Source organism: Rhinoderma darwinii, chromosome 3, assembly GCF_050947455.1.
Source record: "Rhinoderma darwinii isolate aRhiDar2 chromosome 3, aRhiDar2.hap1, whole genome shotgun sequence".
Taxonomy (NCBI): domain Eukaryota; kingdom Metazoa; phylum Chordata; class Amphibia; order Anura; family Rhinodermatidae; genus Rhinoderma; species Rhinoderma darwinii.
In genome coordinates this window covers 335,774,471-335,799,399 of record NC_134689.1, presented here as the reverse complement: position 1 = coordinate 335,799,399, position 24,929 = coordinate 335,774,471, and the positions used below count along the sequence as shown (strand labels likewise).

At 43.1% G+C, this 24,929-nt stretch overlaps 1 protein-coding gene and 1 long non-coding RNA gene across 5 annotated transcripts in view; one reads left to right on the top strand and one right to left on the bottom strand.

The window, feature by feature from the left end:
- The window catches only part of LOC142749850 (uncharacterized), a 65,836-nt gene that overhangs the window by 7,803 nt on the left and 33,104 nt on the right, over nucleotides 1-24,929 (top strand). For 2 of the 4 annotated variants that reach the window (XR_012882473.1, XR_012882472.1), the window contains 3 exons: nucleotides 7,441-7,529; nucleotides 7,956-8,062; nucleotides 9,955-10,040. This is a non-coding gene — a long non-coding RNA (uncharacterized LOC142749850). Of the gene's footprint in view, nucleotides 1-7,440; nucleotides 7,530-7,955; nucleotides 8,063-9,954; nucleotides 10,041-21,268; nucleotides 22,300-24,929 lie in introns of those variants that run through there. The other 2 variants (XR_012882474.1, XR_012882475.1) reach the window with 2 other exon arrangements.
- On the bottom strand, nucleotides 7,380-12,045 carry LOC142749849 (AN1-type zinc finger protein 6-like). Its single transcript, XM_075858380.1, has 6 exons — nucleotides 11,959-12,045; nucleotides 10,420-10,590; nucleotides 10,221-10,323; nucleotides 9,845-10,002; nucleotides 9,638-9,754; nucleotides 7,380-8,285 (listed from the first exon to the last, which is right to left on the bottom strand). Exons 2-6 carry the CDS (start codon nucleotides 10,571-10,573, stop codon nucleotides 8,137-8,139), a joined length of 681 nt encoding a protein of 226 aa, XP_075714495.1. The 5' UTR covers nucleotides 10,574-10,590; nucleotides 11,959-12,045; the 3' UTR covers nucleotides 7,380-8,136.

Genomic DNA, 24,929 nt, shown 5'->3' with positions numbered 1-24,929 from the left:
TTTGATAACGCCATACAGCCCCCCTGTAGATAACGCCATACAGCCCCCTTTGTAGATATCTACAGAGGGGGCTGTATGGTGCTATCTACAGAGGGGGCTGTATGGCGTTCCCTACGGGGGACTGTATGGCGTTCCCTACAGGGGGGTGTATGGCGTTCCCTACAGGGGGAACTGTATGGCGTTCCCTACAGGTGGGGACTGTATGGCGTTCCCTACAGGTGGGGACTGTATGGCGTTCCCTACAGTTGGGGACTGTATGGCGTTCCCTACAGGTGGGGACTGTATGGCGTTCCCTACAGGGGGGACTGTATGGCGTTCCCTACAGGGGGGGCTGTATGGCGCTATCTACAGGGGGCTGTATGGCGCTATCTACAGAGGGGGCTGTATGGCGTTATCTAGAGGGGGGACTGTATGGCGTTATCTACGGGGGGGGGGGGGCTGTATGGCGTTCCCTACAGGGGGTCTGTATGGCGTTATCTACAGGGGGGACTGTATGGCGCTATCTAAAGAGGGGGCTGTATGGCGTTATCTACAGGGGGGACTGTATGACGTTATCTACAGGGGGGCTGTATAGCGTTACCTACAGGGGGGTCTGTAGGGAACGCCATACAGCCCCCCCTGTAGGGAACGCCATACACCCCCCCCACCCTGTAGGGAACGCCATACTGCCCCCCTGTAGGTAACGCCATACAGCCCCTTCTGTAGGGAACGCCATACAGCGTCCCCCCCTGTAGGGAACGCCATACAGCGTCCCCCCCTGTAGGGAACGCCATACAGCGTCCCCCCTCCTGTAGGGAACGCCATACAGCGTCGTCCCCCTGTAGGGAACGCCATACAGCGTCCCCCCTCCCAAAAAATGCGACCTACAGTGTGTCCTAATAAAAGACATGTATCCCCTATCCACAGGATAGGGGATACAAGTGTGATCGCTGGCAGCGATAGGGAGAACGGGGGACTGAAAGTCCCCTGAAGTTCTCCATGACTAACCTCTGACTTCCGGCGTCTGCGCAGCTCACTAAAAATGAAAGGAGCGCTGGTCACGCATGCACACAAGCGGGACCGGCGCTCCATTCATTTCTCCGGAGCTGCCGACACAGACCCCGGAAGTCCGAGGTTTGTGATGGAGAACTTCAGGGGACTTTCAGTCCCCCGTTCTCCCTATCAATGCCAGCAATCACACATGTATCCCCTATTCTGTGGATAGGGGATACATGTCTTTTGTTTAATAGCAGAGCGGTGTGATACCTCCCCGCTCTGCCGTAGTGTTCAGTGGCGTCCCGCTGTAGCAGCCATAGCGGCTGCTAGCGGAGCCTCCGGCCATGGTGGGGGCCCGTGCCGGTGGGCGACACGGGCCCCCTCATGCCGCGGGCCCCGTAGCAGCCGCTACGGCTCCTACGGCGGTAGTTACGCCACTGGGTGGGGGGAATAGTGCCGATATGATGGATGATCTACTTGGGCACGGGACTGCTGTATAAGTGGACAAATATGGCTGTATATTGGAATGTGCTGGGGATGTCCTGTTACTTTTCGTGTAATGCTTGGGAACTGACTATGACTAGTTGGTATGGGGCTGTGTGGGTGGGGGTGGGGGAAGGTTGAGGGAGGTTCAAATCTTTTGTTTGTGGACATCATATGTGCATGTAATGTGATGTTTTTAATGAAAACACTTTATTATGCAGGATTTCATGTAATATGTACTGTTAATAAACTTGGATTGATTTAACCGGTTAAGGACTAGGCTGTTTTACAGCTAAATGACCAGAGCAAATTTCACAATTTTGCTATGCGCTTCTTTAGATGACTATAACTCTGTAGGTGAATAAAGTTCATCTTTGAATTTTACACTCTTTTTAAAGGACAGATAGGGCTTTGTTTTAGTGGCATTTGTCAGTATATATAATTTTTATTTTTTTCTCTAAAGTGGGCAAAATTGGAAAAAAATGCAAGAATTTAGCAAATGCGTCAGTTTAGGCTAGTATTTTTCACACACGGTATAGACCACGGCCAAAATTCATCTCCTTTCACGTTCTTCCACTTCTCCCGTGCATGGGGATACCAAATATGTGTGCCTTATTCACTGTGCGGGCATGTGCCAGGGCTTGGCATAAAAGGAGGCTTTTTGGCCTTTTCGGTCCAGGAATTTTGCATTTGATTTTATAGCCGCATACTGTTTTCTGGGGGGCCTAATGCTGCTGAAACATTAGAAACACCCCATAAATGACTTCATTCACACAAGTAGACCCCACAAGGTTTCCTTCAAGGGGTTTATCATATTTTTAGACAGTCCAGTTTTCTTCTGAAAGTTTCTTGAATAAGATGGATCAAAATAAAATTAGCAATTTTTTAGCAAATGCGCCAGTTTATACCAGCATTTTTCACACACAGTATAGACCACGGACAAAATTAATCTCCGTTCACATTCTGCCACTTCTCCCGTGCATGGGGATACCAAATATGTGGCCTTATTTATCACATAGAGATGTAGGAGGGCGGAGGATAGAAGAAGATTATTTCACATATCGCTTTTTTTCAAAGCTGGTTTTACAAAACTCAACAGAGTTTCTATAACACTTCCAAAATATCTGCTCTTGAAGCAGAAATCCCAAAATATTCATCTAGGGGTATAATGGGAATTTATTTTTTGGGGTTTTCTAAAATAAGAAATTGCAGGTTAATGCAAATGGAGCTCTCCAGCAGATGAACTTTAGAAAATATGCAAACATGGCATCCACCCCCCACCCATTCCCTCCCTCACCCTTGGAGTAAAATCATGGGAAAAATAAAAACGTAATGTAGGGCAAATATATTTTCAACAAATTAACTAAAATCTAATAATTCAGAACAGTGTGGTATTTTTTAAAACATGGCTCAATGCACAGGCCTGGTTGCGAGGGACATGAGGGACAGAAATATCGGGAATCTTTGCGGTGCCCGTCTTTTCTGCAGACGCGGCACTTTTTCTGGGGGTTGCTTCTGGTTGCTGTTGGGGGAATCCGACTGATGAAGTGTCTTTCAGTCAGTCGCGTGACATCCTCAGACTGGGGGCATTCTCGGGTGTCCTGAACATCAAAAATGAGGCCTTCAATAATTTTTTCTGCCTCTGTTTTTTTTGTAGAGCACAAATGAGTTGTGGATGGCCACCTGTAACAAATAAATGGCCACCTTTTTGTACCAGGTTTTAGTTTTGCGTTTTACTAAATAGGGCTGTAAAACCTGGTCGCTTAAATCCACCCCCCCCCATGTACTTGTTATATTCGGACACGCTCACTGGTTTGTGCTTGTCCGATGTTGCCCCTCTTTCCCTCACTGCCACTGTTCCTGCGGTATGAATCGTGCTTAGCACATACACATCTTTGCGATCCCTGAACTTGACCGCCAGCAATTCTTCAGATGCATAAGCACAGGAGTCCCCCTTTACCATGCGCTTCCCCACTAATTGCTGTGGAAAACCAATTCTGTTTTTGCGCATGGTACCACATGCCCCAGTCCTTGCAGCATGCAAATGCCTAAACAGGGGCACACTCGAATAAAAATTATCACAGTACAGGTGGTACCCCTGGTGAAGCAGAGGCTGCATTATCTCCCACACGATCTTACTGCTGGTGGAAAGATCAGGGGGGCATCCCGGAACATTTATTGTGCGGTCCCGCCCTTCATAAATTCTGAAGGCGGTGGTATATCCTGACCCGCTTTCACACAATTTGTAGAGCTTAACGCCATATCTTGCCCTTTTGGAAGGTAGATATTGGCGAAAGCTAAGTCTGCCATGAAAGTTGAGGAGGGATTCGTCCACACTTACATTCTGCTCAGGGGTGTAGAGTTGCAGAAATAAATTATTCAGGGAATTTATTAGCGGTCTTATTTTGAACAACTGATCCCGGTTTGCATCGGTACTTGGGGGGGCCTGTGCGTTGTCATTGAAGTGGAGGAACCTCATTATTGTCTCATAACGAGACCTGGGCATTACTGCAGAATATACTGGGGTGGCTTGGGCGGGTCTTGTTGACCAGTAAGACCTAATGGAGGGCTTTTTGACAATACCCATATTTAGGGTGAGCCCCAAAAATTTTTTTAATTCCTGCAAATTGGTGGGCGTCCAATCTCTGGCATGGGTGGATGAAGGTTTCTGCCTTATATATTGCGTGGCATATAAATTTGTTTCGTGGACAATCTGATTTAGGATGTCGTCCGTTATAAATAAATGGAAGTAATCCATTTGGACAAAATTTGTATTGTCCACGGTTATGCCAGGAGTGGCCGTAAATCCGTGGATTCTAGGCCCAAAAGATGGGGCAGGTGCCCATACAAGAGCCTGGACTGGAGGGACCAGGCTGTCCCGTGCTACAGCGCTACTTGGCCCTGCGCTTTCATGTTCTGCAGTTTCGACTGCATCAGGGACAACGTCCCCTGAAGATGAACCTGAAGTGACGCTGTCATCGTCACTACCTAAAACAGGTTCCATCTCGGACGCCATCTCTGATGCGGTCTCCGACTCAGACCACAGCATGGCGTATGCCTCCTCGGCGCTAAACAACTTCCTCGCCATAACGTAACTAACACTAACACTAACTAAACAAATTTTTTTTTTTTTTATAAAACACACAAACTAACTGCTATATATGTCTACACTACCGCTAACAAAAAAATAAACCGCTATTGCTATATATATTATATATATGTGGATATATATATAATTATATACTCCCTACCTGCCTATTCTAATAGAATAAAAGAAAGAAAGGTAGATAGAAAAAAAGATAGATGGATAGATAGATTGTATAGATAGATAGAAATCTATCTATACAGAGAATGTTTTATAGTGTAACTGTATTTTTTTGTAACTGTAACTGTAATCTTCTGGCAGCAATTCTCCCGAGTCTCTTCTTCCCCTCAAACTGAAACAATGTTTGAGGAGAAGAAAAGAGGCAGGAGATTTACTGCCAGAAAAGTCAAAATAAAACAAATGTGGTCGCTGTGATAGGTTTTCACAGCGACCACATGTTCAGGGACCATCAGATTGGTCCCTGATACTCTGCCCAGTGCCCAGAGCTGTTGGTAACAGCGTGGGCACAGGGCTGTGTGCACGCGATCGCGTGCACACTGTTTTATAAGCAGGAATGCATGTGATTGCTGTGATTGGTTGTCACAGCGACCACATGTTCAGGGACCATCAGATTGGTCCCTGATACTCTGCCCAGTGCCCAGAGCTGTTGGTAACAGCGAGGGCACAGGGCTGTGTGCACGCGATCGCGTGCACACTGTTTTCTATGCAGAAATGCATGTGATCGCTGTGATTGGTTGTCACAGCGATCACATGTTCAGGGGCCAAAAGATTGACCCCTGACATTCTGCCCAGTGCCCATGGCTGTTAGCAACAGCCAGGGCATAGAGCTGTGTGCACGCGATCCCGCGTGCACAGTCTCTGAAGTGCGGCCGTATATATACTATACGCCGGAATTTAGAGACCCTGACCGCTGGCCGTATAAATACGGCCAGCGGTCGGGAACCTGTTAAAAAATATTGCCAAGAGTTCAATAAATATGGCGAATAGGAGCGAGGAGAGGGGTCATCCCTGCCATGTTCCTCTGAAGAGCACGAAAGTATGGGACAAGTCCCCCCTACAATGACTCTAGCAGTGGGGGAGTTGTACATCATCTTCACCATATCTATAACATTTCTACCAATCCCAAATTATTCCATTACCCTCCTACAGTCAGAAAATGACAATGAGATGTAGATTTGTGACAAAATTTTGGCTTTAGTATTAATAAATCTGTCGAAAAGGTGGATACTTCGCTCACTCCCAGTAAATCTCGCCCACTTTTCTCACCATTTTACAAAACTGGCAAAGCCACAAATACATCTACAAATGCCATGATTTGTGACTTATTATGCCAAAAAACTAGGCATAAACCTATTGATAAATTCCCCCCTATATTTCTATGTGTTTAGCACCTTCTTCATTACAGCACATCTATGATTAGACCTGCAGTATTAGTACATGGTAGTCTAAGCTGTAAAGGAATTCTGAGGTAGCCTGAAACACTGCTCCTTGTTTCATCTGTGGCTCAGGCTCTGTCTTCTTCCATGCTTTATACTGCAGCTCTGCCTGTTCAAATTGTCAGCTTAATGTAATCCTAAATCCACCACAACCTCACTACTAAGCATTGGGAACTGATTTTTACAAGTGAGGACATGTGTATGACCGTATTCAGGATTCGAGTTGCACCGATCATGAATACACAGCTTTTACTATCCTGTCCCTGCTGTACCTCCATGTCTCTCTGTATGATCATATTGAGGCACATAGAAGATTTATGTCATGCTTTCTGTAAGAAAAATCTTATTACCTGTTTTCCTGGTAGTCTAGAGTAGAGGAGGGGTAAATGGATTTTTCCCTGCTGGTCTAGAGCACTGGTTCTCCGGACATGGTACATTTACCCCAGAGGGTATGCACCACAGCCTCAGGGGGTACGCACCGCACCAGAAAAAAAAATTATATAAACATGCTCTCCCTAGTGCCTAGCATTGTTCCCTTGCTGGTTGCTAGACTACTTGATGCGCAAGCGGAAGTTCATTAGCTCCTAAAGCTCTTCCCGCTGTACCTCCCGCCGTCGGCTGCTGCCCGTCCATTTCCTGGTCACTCGCCATCGCTGTGCGTCTCAGCCACTTTCTCCTCCTCATCTTCCTGACCATCTCTGTCATCATGAGATGTTTTATTCATAATAAGCCGCCTGCCTCTTTGGTTATGAGGTGGATGTTCATGGGCCGTCACTTGACTCTGGAGCACTGGAAACCTGTTCTCTGGAGTCATGAATGACGTTTCACTATCTGGCAGTCTGATGGACAAACCTGGGTTTGGTGGATGCGAGGGGAACACTACCTACCTATGTATTCTAGACAATTATATGCTTCCAACTTTGTGGCAACAGTTTGTGGAAGGCTCTTTCCTGTTCCGAGATGATTGTCAAACCAGGTCCATAAAGACAAGATTTGACAAATTTGGCGTGAAGGGACCTCAAATGGCCTGCACAGAGATTTTTAGAGAACATATTCACATTTTGTATTTGTAAATCACGTTACTCAGGGTTTGCTGCTTTTTTAAAATATATACCATGCCCTAGTAATGAAAAAAAAAATTCACGGGAGAAGGTATAGCAAAATTTCCTTGAATTATTTCTATAACAAAAGCAGTAACCGCGTTCGTGGCAGAACTGTGACAATCCTGTAAATACTAACATGTGGTTTTCCTGCTTTTATTTTTGCCACGGTTTTTACTCACGATTATGGTGAAACTATGAACTTTACTAAACTACATCACAACACAAAGATTGAACTTAGTCTTATAAATAGTTATGTGCAGTATAAAAATCCCTGGAGACAGTTTAAAGATTTTACAATTTTTTTATTTATTGTGATTTATCTTTATTTCATTTATAGATTCAAGTAGGAAAAAAAGGAGAAACAAGGAAAATGAATGGGAAGGAGCCGTGTCCCTGGATGTGAAGTCAAGATGATAAAGTTTGGTTGTATGACTTATTACCACACCACAATGCTGGATAATACTTATATAAGGGATAGGGGAGATGAGAGCGGAGATATTGTAGAAACCGGTGTAGAGATTACATTACACTCCATCACATCCCCTCTCCAATATAAACAGTTGTGCACAGCATGGAAAACCCTGGGGACAGTTTAGGAAAGATTTACTATTTTTTTCTCTTTTGTTTTTTTGTATCATTTTTTGTTTTTTTCTTATCTCATGTATATTGATTTGGGGAAAGTTACAATCAAACAACAGATAAAGAACAGAAGAAAGTAAAGATAAAAATAAAGCTGTATCCCCGGATGTTTAGTCAGGATGATATTACAGGAAATTGATGGCCTAAAGAAAAACCCCTTAAAGGATATTTGACTTTTTTTTATCTTTTGTTTCATTCTTATTGCAATTGTAGGAATTGGGGAAAAGCTATAATCAAAGGAGAAGAAGAAAAGGAGTAATAAGGAAGATAAAAGAGAAGGAGCTGTATCCCTCCCTGGATGTAGAGTCAGGATGATGAAGGTGGGTTGTATGACTTATTACCACACCACAGTCCACACCACAATGTTGGTGTCACACAGGATGGAATTTTGCTTTCAAATTTTACGGATCTTCTCCGCAATCACAACAGGGTTTTCCTTTCTGATCTTCTTAGCTCCTTCAGCTTTATAGTCATAGGAGCAACTGTGCCTGTCAGAGTAACGATGTATCCCACAGAATATATTCCCACATCGACAGTCAAAGCCTGGCAAAAAATGGACATATTAACAGCAGCTGACAGTGACTTTGTAATACATCTCCATAGTTAAAAACCAATATGGCAACCACCATCTTGCTCTTATATAATAATGGAATCTCTGCTATACTTATACGTAGCCAAATATTAAGCCACATTTTCAGATATTACTAACATTAATGAATATTGACTTATTATTAAAGGCTTTTTTTTATTAAAAATGTCAGTCAGTGTGTTTGGTGCAACTTTCAAATTTGTTTTTATTAAAAATTATTTTTACTTTTTGAGGTAAAGCTGCTCTGTATTCTCTATACAGAGCAGCTGTATCGTGCGCTAAGACCTAAATCCGTAACGTGTTTAGTGTCAGTGGGTCCTGCGTGTCCCTGACACGTAGGATCCACCTGTAATCTATCATATCTAAGTTATGAACAATGATGTGATGGATATCAGGCAGATCTTGCATGTCAGAGACAAGCATGACCCACTGTCACTGAACCCGTCAGTCCCGCAGACCTGACAGGTACAGGGTTCAGCGAAGGATATAGTATACAAAGCAGCTGTATCTCAAAAAGTAAAAATAATTTTTAATAAAACTAATTTGAAACTTGCACCAAACACACTGACTGACATCTTTATTAAAATAAAATAAAAAATTACTTTCAAGGGTTTACATAGACTTTAAGTGTTAGAACTGCCATGTGGATCAACCCGCCACAATTGCAGCCTCCTCTGGGTATAGGTGAAACATTTAGTTCAAACTTAAAAGGGTCATCCCAATATTAACTTTTATCACCTATTCACACTGCGAACCCACAGACCACTAGAACGGGGGTCAGAACTCCCCGTTCCTCCTCACTGCACGACCACAGTGAAGAGGAGCTCGACCGGAGAGCAGGACGAGGATGCGCTTTGCTGTTCCATTTAAAAACTATGGAACTGACGGAGATAGATGAATACAGCGCTCGGCTATCTTTGTGAGTGGGGGGTTCAAGATCCCCATTTTAGTAGTCAGTGGGTGTCCCAGTTATGGGTACCCCAGAGATCACACATTTATCACCTATACTGTGAATGGGTGATAAATGTTATTCTTGGAACAACCCCTTTTTTCCACATTTACTTGTAGAGTTTGATCAGAAGTAGGACCTCAATATTTGTTTCTAGAACTTCTCCCCATAGAAGTTTATACATCAACCCAACCAGTTTATTACCTTGCTGGTGAGGAAGTATATATAAAGTATATATAATTTTACTCAGGATCTGTATGCTGGACTTTCCTGTAACTCCAGCTACCAAACATATGAGCACCATCTCTTTATACTCTACACAGAACATAAAAAGTAATGTCTTATATGTATACAGACCGGTGAGACCAACTCTTTTGCGGCACACGTGGCAACGGTTCACTTTCTTGACTTTGGCCTTTGGTGGGGAGAGTTCTTGATCTTCAGAAGATTTCTGTGCATTATCTGATGCTGAAGCTGTAGAAAAATACATAATAATGACATAAAATGACTCCTCATTATGACCCCGTACGAGGATAAATCTCACCGAAGCAAATAATCGCCTACCCTCAGCACTGTCCAATGTCTGTTCTGTATCATTATACTTTCTCTTTCCTCGCTGTAATTCTACCCCCAAACGTATGTTCCGAATATACACCTCAATTCTTCTCTCTAAGGTATTTCCATTTGATGAAGAGGAGCCTGAATCTGTCTGAGGAAGAAAACTGCAAGACAGAAAAATACTGATCAAGAACGAACAGAGGTAAAAAAAGACAGGAAGGCTCTTCACTGGCGTCAGTCTTAGGGCACTCATACCAAACATCATTGTGGACCCCTGGAAAGGCCTTCACTATAATATTCTGTTTCCACATATACCCTGTACTCTTACAACAGGTAGAATCACTTCTCACATATACTGCCCCAGAAATGATGAATAACTTACCTGACTTGTCCTTGTGAATCTATAGATTCTGCAGGTTTATCAAGCTCTGCATAGTCTACAATCTGTGAGGTAGAAGCCTCCACCCCACTTCTCACTGACATCACTGCAGGAAAAGACAAAAGTTATCATCAGTTCTCCGATAGATCTTCTGTATTCAGGCCACCAAACTATTCCACAAGTCACCATCACACAGTGTTACCTGGGGGACTATTCCTCCCATTGCTGCTGCTGTTCTGTCTCCGTAGCCATTCTGTGTAGCAGACGGAGCATAGTCCATTGGTACGTGGGCTACCATAGAAGCCACAACCATTAGTACAAAGTGCAGGAACTTGGTTGTGGTTCTCTTGCGCCATGTTTATCCACCATGCAGCTGAAAAAGTGACCAGAAGCTCCTGTTAGATTCACTAATAAATGTCATAAACTTGCGGTAACGCAATGTCCAGCAATGAAATAAATGAATCTGTGTATTCTCTGTAATACAGGCCCTTCAGTCTATCTATCTATCTATCTATCTATCTATCTATCTATCTATCTATCTATCTATCTATCTATCTATCTATCTATCTATCTATCTATCTATCTATCCAAATACAATGTCAGCCGCACAGCCTTGTAAATCATAGGTGGGTGCCGACCTGCCCAGGTCAGGGCTAACAGACCTGCTGTAGTAGAATCCAAAAATCTGGCAGCACTCCAAGGTATAAGCAAGATAGAAAAAGGTGCTTTATTGGTCCATATACACACACAACGTTTCAGCTCAACACAGGAGCCTATCTCAAGTGAGCCTTGAGAAAGGCTCCTGTGTTGAGCTGAAACGTCGTGTGTGTATATGGACCAATAAAGCACCTTTTTCTACCTTGCTTATACCTTGGAGTGCTGCCTGATTTTTGGATTCTATCTATCTATCTATCTATCTATCTATCTATCTATCTATCTATCTATCTGTGTTTTAGGTAATTATTGCAATAGAATTCTAAGGAAAAATAGTAAATACAGTGACCGAACCCAAATCCTAAAAATGCTGAACTATTCTGTCAAATAACTTAAACTGGTAAAGCTAATAAAGTGAAACAAAATAAAAAAACATATTGTGGCTGATTGTTTTTAAAATGGGTAAGATGTATGGACATGATATATGTCACCCCAGGAATTGTCCAAGGTGGAAAGGATTGAAGGAAGGGTTGATCATTTTTCTTCAGAAACACAATATACAAGGTTCCTGGGATCTACAAAGTACAACGCTGATCCCGGAATCTGTCCAGTCGTCTGGAGGCTTCAGGAAGGAATTTTTACCTCCAGGACAAATTGAATTATTTCTTTCAAGGGCGTTTATTGGATCCATTGGTTTGTAAATATGAAAATGTGGCATTTCTTGGGTTTACGAGTGATGTCAGCCACTAGCTGTAAACTATGTAACTACTTCATGAACACTTTAATCAATTATGACATGAAAGTATCCGGATAAAATGATCTGAGAACAGACAAATCTGCTGTTACTCACAAGATCTTACAAGAATAAGTCAATGTTCACATTGTGTTTTATGATAAGATTGAGAATTTATAAGCTACTTAAATGTAAATTGTATCTGTTCCCCCCAATATAGTAGGAGTTATAGTATAATATCTGTTCTTACAGGGGGAGGGGGGGATAGTAAGTGACATTGTATATTATATATAAACTGCTGTAAGACGATGATTTTGCTAAGTGACAACCATTATTCACATTATTACCACTTACTGGATTAATTCCTAAAACGTAAATCAGGAAATCACATTGAAATTCTCTTTCAAAACGTCAGAAATATCGAGTAGCTGCCAGCCGGCCGCTGTGTCCCATAGAACTGACACTTTCTAGTCTCCTGTCATGGAAACAATGTTAATAATGAATTGGATTCTATTGTTTCCATGGTTACTGTGGCTGCTCGGTGGCACGTTGGTTATATATAACATGTCTGCCAAATGGCATCCATAGATGTCAGATGTTTCAACTGCCGGCAGATTTCCTAGTTCATTTGTTGGCAGTTTTTCCAATCCAGTGTGATCACCAGTGTAATGAGGACCATACACGGGGGGAGATGTCTCATAGTTGGACATTGTCCCCTCAGCAGACCCTCAGACCTCTGCAATATCTAAAGCTTCTGATGGGTAGCGCTCTAAATCTCCCCATGCAGGGTCTGATCTGTAGCCTATTGTGGTACGGGATCAGAAATGTCACTATGTATGGACAGTTTACAGGGGAACTTTCCTTGTGGTGAGATTTGCTCTGGACATTGTAAATTCTGTCAGGAGCTCCAGAACAACGTGCTACATACCGCAGCTTTGTCAGTAACAGGACAGGCTGATACAGGGACACTTTACAGTCTTGCTCAGTAACAGGTGACAGAATTGAAGTCTCAATGAATGGAAAGTTTTCCTATACAATTTTTAATAGGTGACATAATTCCAGTTCATTACATCTCCCCCATGCTGTTTTAAGCTTAAGAGCCACTGACTGCCGGATAATGTCTCCTTATGGGAATTACCCATCAGCCTGGGTCTCTGTTTCCCTCCCTGTAGATAGTGCCATACAGCCGTCCCCCGGTAGATAGCTTCATACAGCCCCCCATGTAGATAGCACCATACAGCCCCAACCCCCCAAAAAAACAAAAATATGGCCTGTGACCGGCACCTTATTCATTTCTATGGAGCTTCCGGACATACAAGCCGGACACAGAGCCCGGAAGTCCCATGCTTCCCATGGAGCATTTCGGTGGACTTTTGGTTCCGCGTTCTCCTTATCGCTGGGGGTCCCAACGGTCGAAACCCCATCTATCACACATGTGTCCCCTATCCTGTGAATATGGGATACATGTGTTTTTTGGGACAACCCCTTCACAATGGTGAAGCAGGGAGATACCTCCTTCTCTGCCGTAGTGTTCAATAGTATCTGCGTCCTAAGGACACAGATACTACTGAACGTGGCGTCGCTACTGCTGTAGCAGCCATAGTGGCTGCTAGCGGCACCACTGGTCATACCCCATGACCTGTGACATCGGGCGGCACTGGCCCCCAAATGCAGCGGGCTCCATAGCAGCCACTGTGGCTGCTACAGCAGTAGTTACACCACTGGCTCCATTGAAACGGAAAGCTCTGGCCCCAACGTTTCTTTGCTGATCTAAATTTAGGTAGTGCCTCTGACTTATTAAAATTAACCAGAAATCCGGAGACTTTGACAAAGTTGTAGATTTTAGCCATAATATCCGGAATTGCCTTTTTAGGCTTAGCAATGAGCAGAAGAATGTCATCAGCGAAAGCCGGAAACGTCGTTTTTACACTGCCAATTTGTATACCTCAAAATGAGGGTAAGACGTGCATAGTCCGAAGGAGAGGATCAAGAGATAAATTAAATAATACAGGGGAAAGCGGGCATCCTTGTCTTGTTCCCTTACCCATGTTAAATATGGGAGAAGGGATACTGACTCACACAGCGGACTGGGGACCAGAATATATAGGTTGTACTGCATATATAAAATCTTTCCCAAAAATTCCGGAACTTTAAATGCCTGAAATTAGGAGCCCAGGACTCCCTGTCAAAGTCCTTGTTGGCATCTATGTTAATATTTTTCATTTGACAAGTCGAGAGTGAGTGATAGCACTAATCGCAGTTCTGATTTTGTAGGTTAAGTATCTGCCATGGGTAAATCCTGTTTGGGAAAGCGTGATAATATCTGGGAGAACGGATGTAATCTATTGGTCAAAATTTTATTGAACAATTTCATATTTGAGTTTAAGAGGGAGATGGGGAGAGAGTTTGTGAGAAGAGGTTCTTTACCAGGTTTGAGTATAACCATAATACAAGCTTCATTAAACCTATCAGGGTTAAAGGGGCGAAGCCTTACTGGGGATGTGAGGGGACGCATAGCGTGTTAGCTCCTGCTAGAGATCCTGCTTTTATCCTGTTTCGGAGCTCTTTACAGGAAACAATTTGAACAGCCTGGTGCTACTTACCTGGGTGATCATTCCTGCCTGGTTTGCAGCCCTGTTCTGTCGACATCGCGGCCATGACCCGTCGGAAACAAGATGTGGCGATGGAGCGGGAGAGCCAAGTTGGCGCTGGCGCCTCCCCTGCAGTCGCACGTGCGGCGGCCTCTAAGCTGGCGGGCTATGTGAGACACACTTCTGTCACGCCAAGTAAGCCTGCACTACCCGCAGAGACTCCTAAACATACCTCTGTCCCCACGCTGGAGGTGCACACCGAGGTAAGCGCTGATGAGACTTGTGACGGCCATTTCCTGGAACTATGTACTCAGCCTGAGGTGGGATCTTCTCTGTCACTACCTCCTCCTGCATTGCCTGTGCTGGGGAAGGGTGAACCCTCTATGATTGATGTATTTCTGGCCATCACTAAATGTAATACCTCGCTGTCTTCCTTGTCGCTGCATTTGGGAGGTGTGAGTGAGGATGTGGGGCTTATTTGCCTTGATTTTCAAAAGGTCTCAGAACGGATATCGGCGGTGGAGGGCGGCGTTAGCGCGACTGAAGACGTCATTTTACCCATGCAAAGGGATCTTTTGCAGCATGACCGCGCCATTTTGAGTTTACAGGCTGAGGCTGGATTCACACGAGCGTGCTTCCGTGTGCCATGCGTGGTTTTCACGCACCCATTGACTTCAATGGGTGCATGATGCGCGAAATACGCACAAAGAACGGACATGTCGTGAGTTTTACGCAGCGGACTCAAAATTCACTGACTGTCTGCACGGCCCCATAGACTAACATAGGTCCGTGCGAGGCGCGTCAAAATCACGCGCGTTGCACGGACGTATTTTACGTTCGTCTGAGTAAGCCCTAAGGCCGATGATTTGGAGAATAGACTCCGATTGGTGGGCTTGCCTGAACGCACGGAGGGTAATACCCCGACTGAATATATTGAGACGTGGCTGAAATCTTTTTTTGGTGCTACAATTTTGTCACGCATGCATGCTGTGGAACGTGCTCACAGGGTTCCCATGCGACCACTTCCGCCAGGGTCACGACCCCGAACTATGCTTGTCAAGCTCCTGCATTACCGAGACAGGGATGCCATTCTGAAAGCGGCCAGAGTTATGAAAGATGTCACTTTTGATGGCCATCGTATAGCATTTTTTCCGGACTTCTCGGCAGATATCCAAAAGAAATGTCTTCTATTTAAGGAGGTAAAGAGGCGCTTGCGTACTCTCCAAATCCCATATGCGATGTTATATCCTGCGATGCTTCGAGTGGTTGCCTTGGGAGAAACACATTTTTTTGAGAACTCTAAAGACGCTGTGAGATGGCTTGACCGCAGTGAGCGTTGTATTCGTGATTCAGATGGATAGATGGTGGTCCAGGCTTCAATATATTTGTTAATGTTTTTCTATGGAGCCGGTTGCTCCAAAACATATGTGCTCTTTTGATGCTGATTTGACAGACTTCCATTGAATCCAGGTGAGGTTGCAGGACGCTGTAGTTTGTTCTTTTTGAAACATGTCATCCAGGTTCAAGGAGGACTGGTGCCCTAACTTGTTTTGGTTAAAGCAAGTCTTTTGGTGTATGTGGGTTATTTTGGTTTGGGGAATTTTATTGAGGTTCTTCCAGAGTATACATACTTGCTGTGATTACCCTGTAGGTTCCTACTGTACCTATTTGATAATGCTGTTCTTCCAGAGTATACATTGTAAACAGTCAGTAGGAAGACTGGTAGAGGGTAGGTATGTGCCACTGAGATTTCTTATCTCAGTGGTGTAAATCTCTGGGAAGTTCGTTGCTCAGCAAGTTTAGTTGGTGAGCAGGAGTTTTTTAGGCTGGATTTCAGGGTCCGGGATTTAGGAATGGCTGTAGAGATTCTGGGTGGGATGGCCATTCCCATACCTCCACTCCAGGTTTTGATTTCTAGAGGTTCCGAGTCTCAGCTGGCCCTGATTAAAAGGGAAGCTGACAGTGTGAAGAGAGAGAGTGAGGAGGAAGGAGGTTGTTATTCCTCCAGGGAGACTGCTATGACCGAAGCACCTAACAAAGGGGATTTGCACACTCAGGTGGTGGCTGCTACAGGGTGAGAACTTTAAAGATTGTTTTTCAACAAAGTTTTATTGTTTTGTTTGTTGCTTTACCCAGTGGACGCAAACTCTGTACAAAAAGGATCTGTGTGTTTGGTGCAAATAAAAAGTACCCGCTGTGTCGGTTTTATCCTGTTTCCGTGTGCGTGACTGCCCAATACAGCAAGCCAAGGGGGATGCCAGCTCACAACATACTTGCTTTGATTACAATGTAGTTTTCTACTGTACCTGTCTGATAATGCTGTTTTGCTCCTGTGTGAATTGTTTCTGAAAGTTTTATGGCTCATAATGTCACGGCTATATCATGGACTGTCAGGGGCCTTGGAGACCCAATTAAGCGTACGGCTATCTTTGAATTAGTTAAGTCCCATTTTCCTGCTATCTTATGCTTGCAAGAAACACATCTTTCTAGGGATAGAATTGCCACTATACATCGTGCATGGATGAGCCATGAATATCACTCTGTTCACACCAGTTACTCGAGGGGTGTCAGTTTGGTGGTACATTGTTTGATACCCTTCAAGTGTCTTCAGATTGATATTGATGAAGAGGGGAGATATGTCTGTCTGCATTGCATTATATACTCTATACAATATATAATTATTGGAGTTTATATTCCGCCACCCTTTAGTTATGATGTACTTCGAAAGGTTTTGAATTTTACCGGCACTAGGCCAGGTGTACCGTTTATTATACTAGGAGATTTTAATAATTATATTCATCCTTACTGGGACAAATTCAATACGGATGGAGCTAGTGTGGATGGACCCATAACTGCGTTTGGCTCCTTTCTTTATGAGGTGATGCTGCTGGATTTATGGAGACTGAAGCATATGCATGATAGGCATTATTCTTGCTTCTCTAGTTCGCACAATAGCTTGTCCCGTATAGATCTCGGATTGGGTCCTGACATTGTAGCCACAGCGGTTGTAACTGCTGAATATTTACCTAGGGCACTTTCTGATCACTCTCCCTTGGTATTGGTCATATCTTTGTCTCGAGGTCCTCAAAATAATAGTACATTGTGGAGGTTGAATGCCTTCTGCTTAACTGTTATAAATGTATCTGATGTGCTCAAGGTCTTGACGGATTATTTTTCGCAAAATGTGGGCACGGCAAATACAGAAATGCTATGAAAGCTACGCTGAGAGGGTGTTTGATTCAGTTAATTAGCAGGGTCAAATGGCAAACTAGAAGGTTGGGTGATACCCTTAGAGATAGGGTGCGACAGACTGAGGCATCTCATATTATGGATAACTCTACTACATCTTTGGCTATTTTTACACTGGAGAGAGAAGAGGAGCTTAGAAGCCATGTATTAAAATATAACTTTATTGACACATAATAACATACGTACAAAATACTTAAAAAGGTACAAAATGGACAAGAGGACACTGTTACAATTCCAGTAAGAACACGTTGTAAACAGACTACCTATAACCTATGGGGGAAATTATCAAGTTCTCAAAGAGATAACTATGAGATATGGGTGGTAAACAATGTAAGAATCACTGGTTATCATGCCATGACACAGTGTCAGTAGTGCTTACTTGTAGCAAGGATATGATAACGTGCTAATGAATAAATCGTTCAAGAAACAAATGCAGCCACCCTTTCCCTCTGTTAGTAGAGAGTCTTACCCATTAGTGGTTAATAGGAGAGTCTGACCGCTGTGCACAGGACCCCAATGCGCGTTTCGCAATGAGCTTTCTCAAGGGGTTTGTAGTGTCTACTAAGCTGCTGCTTTAAATAGGATAAGCAGCAGCTGACATGAATGTTTATTGATGCCAGGAGTTTTTGCGGCGCACGTATTCTGCCGAGACCGGAAGTGTGGCAGGCCCCACTTCCAGCCCCCATCGCCGTAGCGCACATCCAGGATCCCCGACGCGTACAGGGATCCCAGACATGCGCAGTGCGCTATAGGAGGCGGGAACGGAGCCGGACACACACCGGCGAACGCACAGAAGAGGCGCGCTCCTCATTGGACAAGAAACAAGAAGGGACAACAAAGGTAAGTAGAAATATGAAGCGCAGACAATGGCCCACAGTATATGCCGACACGTAACATTATCCTCATAATTTAAAATCAGTTTAAAAATCATCTAAGAATGTAAATATACAGACACAAACGAGAGTCAGCAATGTGAAATACAAAAATATATGTGCATTTAGAAAATAGATAGACTAAGTCAACGGCTCATGAAAAGGTGAAAAAAACAAGCCAAATATTTATGACCAATGCCGCAGTATAAACTTGCAGGATTGGATACGAGGAAGAATAAATCTCCCAATATAAATGATATGTAAACAACAAAAAAAGTGCATAATTAATAGAACCACACAAATTATAATGAAGGATTCAATATTATTATCAAAATATACCATAATCTTAGAAGTGTATATACAACCAAATACAGCAATATAGACAGAAACAAAGAAGTGTATTAAAAAGTTAATAATGTACAAAGAGAGGACATGGTTGTCAGCTATTAACCCATAAATGGTACATATTCCAAGTGGATATCACTATATATCTTCAGTGAAGAGGTCCAATTCAAGGGTTCATATTCTTGTCGAGAGGAAGATGTCAGAGCAAGTAATGCATCAAACACCTATGTACCATAATAAAAGACACAAAATTAAAATTCAACAAAATAGGACATTGTGGAGGTTGAATGCCTTCTGCTTAACTGTTATAAATGTATCTGATGTGCTTAAGGTCTTGACGGATTATTTTTTGCAAAATGTGGGCACGGCAAATACAGAAATGCTATGAAAGCTACGCTGAGAGGGTGTTTGATTCAGTTAATTAGCAGGGTCAAATGGCAAACTAGAAGGTTGGGTGATACCCTTAGAGATAGGGTGCGACAGACTGAGGCATCTCATATTATGGATAACTCTACTACATCTTTGGCTAATTGGCGGGAGGCTCAAGAACTACTGAAAACTCATTTATTGGCAGTAGCTGCAAATAAGAGGATGTTTCAGAAACACCGTTCTTTTGCTGAGGGGGAGAAAGCGGGACATATGCTTGCTATGGTTGCGAGAGCACAGTATGGCCAAACTTATATTGCAACAATACGAAATACTGATGGGATACTGATCTCCGGGATGAAGAGATGGCAGATGTGTTTAAATCTTATTATGCTTCTTTATATAGTTCGCATGTACAGGTGTCTGAGGCATAACTAGAGACATACTTATCTGCTATCTCATTACCACTCTTGTCCTCTGTTGATAGAGAATTTTTGGAGACCCCATTGCAGTTGGAGGAGTTGCAGGAGGCGGTAGCATCTCTAGATAATAATAAGGCTCCGGGGTTGGATGGTCTTCCGGTGGAAATGTTTAAAAATGTTGTGATATACTTTTGCCACACCTCTTGGATGTTTTTACGTCAGCTGTTAGAGATCAGGGTTTGCCTGACACTATGAGAGAGGCAGTGATAGTGATTCTTTTGAAACCTGGTAAAGATCCTTTGCTTGCTGAATCATATAGACCGATATCTCTATTACCAGTAGATATTAAAATCATCGCTAAGGCCATAGCCGTTCGCCTCTCTAAGAATACATCCTTATCAAACTGGCTTTATGCCTCAAAAGTCTACAGCTATCAATCTTAGAAGGTTATTTTCGAATTTACAACTTCCAGCTGATAACTCAGGTAAACGGGTGCTTTGCTCCTCAGACGCAGCAAAAGCCTTTGACAGTGTGGAATTGGCATATTTATGGGCAGTACTTAGGAAGATGGGCTTTGGGGACTCGTTTATCTCATGGATTAGGATGCTGTATGATAGACCCGTTGCTAGACTTCGGGTGAATAACTTTCTGACTGATACATTTCCATTAGGTAGAGGTACACGGCAGGGCTGCCCGCTTTCTCCACTGCTCTTTGCCATAGCTATTGAGCCGTTATCAAATGGTACAAGACAGGGGTGCCCCCTTTCACCGCTAATCTTCATTTTGATAATGGAGCCATTTGCTTCGTCTATAAGATCTCACTAGAATGTAATAGGTATTTCCGTCGGTAATGTGCAGCATAAAATTGGACTGTATGTTGATGATGTGATCTTGACTGTAACCTCCCCAGTTCAATCTCTCCCTCATGTTCTGGCGAGTATAGACGCTTTCAGTAAAGTATCTTATTATAAAATTGATGACTCCAAATCTGCAATGTTACCAATTCACGTTTCTAAATCTCTTAAAAAACATATTTCTAAACTAGTTCCATTCAGCTGGGCGGAAGGCCATATCTCTTACCTAGGCATTAAGCTTATGGCTAAATCGGCGGATATGGTTGCCTTTAACTTTAAAGATCTCTGTTCCTCCATTAAGGTTCAATTTCAGCAGGTCTCTGATGTTGTTATATCATGGGTGGGTAGGATAAACCTAGTAAAGATGTGGCTCATGCCGAAGATTCTTTACTATTTGAGAACTATCCCTCTACAAATACGATTGAGGGTTATTACTGATTTACAATCCACACTTCTTAAATTTATATGGGCGAATAAAAGAGCTCGTATCTCTAAAGCTTTAATGACCACCCATGTGTCTAGAGGTGGCTTAGGTGTACCAAATATCTATCTGTATTACATGGCTGCTGTCCTGGCGGCGGTTAGGTATTGTTGGGACCCGAAGGTTAAAACTCAGTGGACACAAATAGAAAGTGTCCATACCTTTCGATCAGATATTAAAGCTGCCTCACTGAGTGTTTTAGTAGGTTCGCGAACTGACCTCAGCTCTTTACCTATGACTAGGCATATGATTCAGATGTGGAGCAAAGGTTAAGGTATATAAAGTGTATCATTGTTCCCTAATGAAATGCCCATTCATATATCTTTCCCACTGGATACCTAATTTAGACCTCTCGGTGTGGTGCCAAGCAGGCATACAAGCAGATATCTGACCTGTTTGATGGGTTGCAATTAAGCTAATTTGCAGACTTACAGGCTAAATTCCATGTCCCGAATACTCACTTGTTTATGTTTCTGCAAATTAGGCACTTCAGTGGTTCAGCAGCTCTCCAGGCCTCTGGACCGTCTTCAGTGTTTCAAAGATTCTTGGATTCGGATATTACATCACTGAAAGGTTTGGCCTCAGCTTACTTGTCCTTAAACACCCACAGCTCATTTCTCAAATTGAAATACATGTCCCAGTGGGAGACGGATATGGGTCGGGAGTTCTCGGAGGAGGGCTGCTTTACATCACTCACATAGGATATCCAAATGTGTCAATCATATAGAAGCCGTTAGGAAAATTCAGTTTCGTTGGTACCTCACACCTGTGCGGTTACAACATATGCAAGCCGGGGCTTCTCCTTTGTGTTGGAGGGAATGTGGAGCAAGGGGCACATTATTTAATCTATGGTGGACATGTAAATCAGCCTACCCATTCTGGAAGCGTATCTTCTGCTACATATCAGAATTAATGGGAGCAGAACTTTTACCTTCCCCTGCATTGGCTTTGTTGGATATGCAGATGGATGAGATCCCTTTAGAATATAGGTGGCCAATAAGCCATATTCTTATCGCTTCCAGATTCCATATAGCCAAGAGATGGAAAACAGCTGAGGCTCTGAATCTCTCGGAGGTGCTAAACAGGGCTTATCTTCACTTCTATTTTGAATTGCACTTTGCTGCATCTAAAGGTTATAGGCAGAAGTGTTTGTCTCAATGGGCCCCTTGGACGGAGTTATCCCATGTTCAACTTCTGCTCCGCAAGAACTCTGTCACTCTGTGAATGTATCTGTGCTAACTTATACATGGTTTTCGTATCCTGTATCATCCTGTTCCTTTTTGACATCTCATATGTATAATTGCTTGTATTTATCACCACCACTCTTTGTATGTCTGTTTTTATGTTTGTTTGTCTGTTAATATGTCTATATGTCAACGTCCGAGGCACGTTTTTGATATCTAAAGGTGCAAGCTTTTTCTGTGTTCTGTATACAACCCTGTGAGACTGTATCATTGGGATGTTGTATACTTTTGTATTGTACTTTGGAAAAATAAAAACCAAGTGAATTTCATAGCTATTGAGTCATTAGCAGTTTTTATCCGGGGTTCGGTAGATATTGTTGGGTTTCATTATGGGGAACAGGAGGATAAATTAGCGTTGTACACTGATGACATGCTACTATTTTTGGAAGATGATGTGGCCTCCTTGGATGCCGCCATGTCTGCAATTGGAGAGTTTGATCAATTCTCGGGATTGACCATTAATTGGTCCAAGTCTGTTCTGATGTGGGTGGATGATCCACCCGTGCAGGTGACATATGAAGATCTCCCTATGAAGTGTGTTACTTCCTTTAAATATCTAAGGGTGGAAATATCCATGAAAATTTTGGATTTTGAAAAATTTAATTTTGACTCCTGGGCAGGTTTAAACTTAAGTTAGAGGTGTGGCGTAAACTGTGCAAAGAGATAAGACAGACGTAGGTCTGGCGGTACCTAATCCTAGATTATACTATTTGGCTTCTCAGCTGCAGCATCTCAGAGGTTTGATGTACAAAGTCTGGTGGTGTGTTAGGAATATGCAAGGTATTACGGGATGCACAGAGTATACAGCTATTTGGGATACACCGTGGATGTCTCATATGAATACACTAACAGATTTTGCTTTGTGGAAGAACAAAGGGGTCCGTAGAATAGACCAGCTGTTGGAGAATCGGGACCTCAAGTTATTCTCATGTCTGCAGTCAGAATTTGGTCTTCCTCATACTCAATTTTATAAATATCTTGAGAGTAGGACTACTGATATCACGGTAATGGACAATGTCCTGATCAGAGTTATCGTCATGGCTAGTCATACTTCTGGTCTTATATCTCGTCTATACAGAGGTCTTTTGATGAGATTCATAGATGGATTTCCTTCTGTGTTGAGAAGTAAATGGGAACGAGATCTTGGGCCCATAGAAGAAAGTCAGTGGAATGATATTTTGTCGAGGATTCCTAGATTGTCCATGAATGAGGCGCATCATATCTCTCATTTATTTCTGATACATAGGGTTTATAGAACACCAGTGTTTCTGACTGAAATTGGCTTTCGGGATTCCTCAGCTTGTCCTAGATGTGGTGGGGAACTGGGCACGTTGATACACATAATGTGACAATGTATACAGCTGCGGCAGTTTTGGTCTGAGGTAGTGGACTTTATTTCTTTGGTGTACCAGGTATCGGTAGATTTCACTCCATTTGTTTGTGTTTTGGGGTACGTGGAGGATATTTCTGTCTCTGAGCATGTCACCTTGGCTGTTACCCGTATGTTATATGTAGCTAGGAAGCTTATTGCACAACACTGGCTGGATGATAGACCTCCTACATTGTCAGAATTTTGTAATAAAGTCAATTGGCTAACGTGTATGGAAAAACATATTTATACACCTAGGAGTGCTAAACACAAGTTTGATAAAATATGGTCTCCCTGGGTTTTGAGACAGGGCCTGAATTCATTGCCTGATGCTGTAGCTGAGACGCGTTCTGGACCGCAATAGCTTTCTAGTATATATGTGCTGCTTAATGTAGCTTGGGTGGCCTATGTGGAATTTTGGTAATCATTATATTTATGTATTATGAAGGGAAAAGGAGAAGAAAAATGGATCTTTCTGAGGGCGCTGCTGCGTGGTGAAATTGATAAGACCAAAGTCCAGAGTAGGATAAACGAGAAGTTTTATTTCAATGAGTGGCTACGCGTTTCAACGCTGAACAAGCGTCTTCATCAGGCCATGTGCATACTAAGTTAACAGCATTTATATAGCATGTGGGTTCAAATTAGCTTGAGTGAAAAAACCGCCAAATCTGACGGGGTCAAGGTGCGATCGTGACGTCACACCCGGCTTTTTCTCCTTTCACTCCTCGCGCGTAGTAATAGAAACATAGTTGCAGATACATACATTCCTTTGTTAAAATACATAAAATACATTCTTGCGGACAGCACAGAGAAAGGAAATACAGTACGGAGATAGTAAAATTAGAATAAAAATATCCAAATTTACGATCCAAAGCTCTGGTATATAGTTTTGTTAAGGGGGGATCGAATACTAAAGGATTAATGAAATTATGGTTTTAGCACGGACTAGCACTGGCCGAGCACTTGTGTTACTGAGTAACGCTGAAAGGTGCTAGGACGCTAATCCGTTGTCAGGGCAACCAAAGGGGATCGGAGCCAAGGAGCACACTGAAAGAACACAGCACATAAAATACATAAAATACAAAATGCTTGCCGACAGCAAGGAGAAAGGAAATACAATAGGGAAATATTAAAAGTAAAAAATGAATAATATATAATAAATACAACTGAACATATCCAAATTCACGATCCAAAACGCTGGTGAATTGTTTTGTTACTGGTTTGGAAAGGGGTTAGTGCTATTTGGTAATGGAATTGATGATTTTGGCACAGGCTTGGATACATTGGGTGAACAATTGTGTTACTAATTGTCACTGGAGGGTGCTATGACGCTGATCCGTTGCCGGGGCAACCAAAGGGGATCGGAGCCACGGAACACACAGGACGAGCGGAGCCCACTGAAGGTGAGAAGATACAAGATTATACACCATTACTGCATCTGTTACACAAAAGGGGGGCAGTGGGACCCGCCCCCGACGCCGGGACAGCCAAGAGAGACCGCAGCCAAGGAACGAGAGCAAAGGGTCGAACGC

Coding starts and splice junctions, on each gene's coding strand:
- LOC142749849 (XM_075858380.1), bottom strand. CDS start 10,573: ATGGCGCAAGAGAACCACAACCAAGTTCCTGCACTTTGTACTAATGGT. Junction 10,003..10,220: donor GATTCACAAGGACAAGTCAG/GTAAGTTATTCA, acceptor TCTGTCTTGCAG/TTTTCTTCCTCAGACAGATT. Junction 8,286..9,637: donor CAAAAGAGTTGGTCTCACCG/GTCTGTATACAT, acceptor ATTTTTTGCCAG/GCTTTGACTGTCGATGTGGG.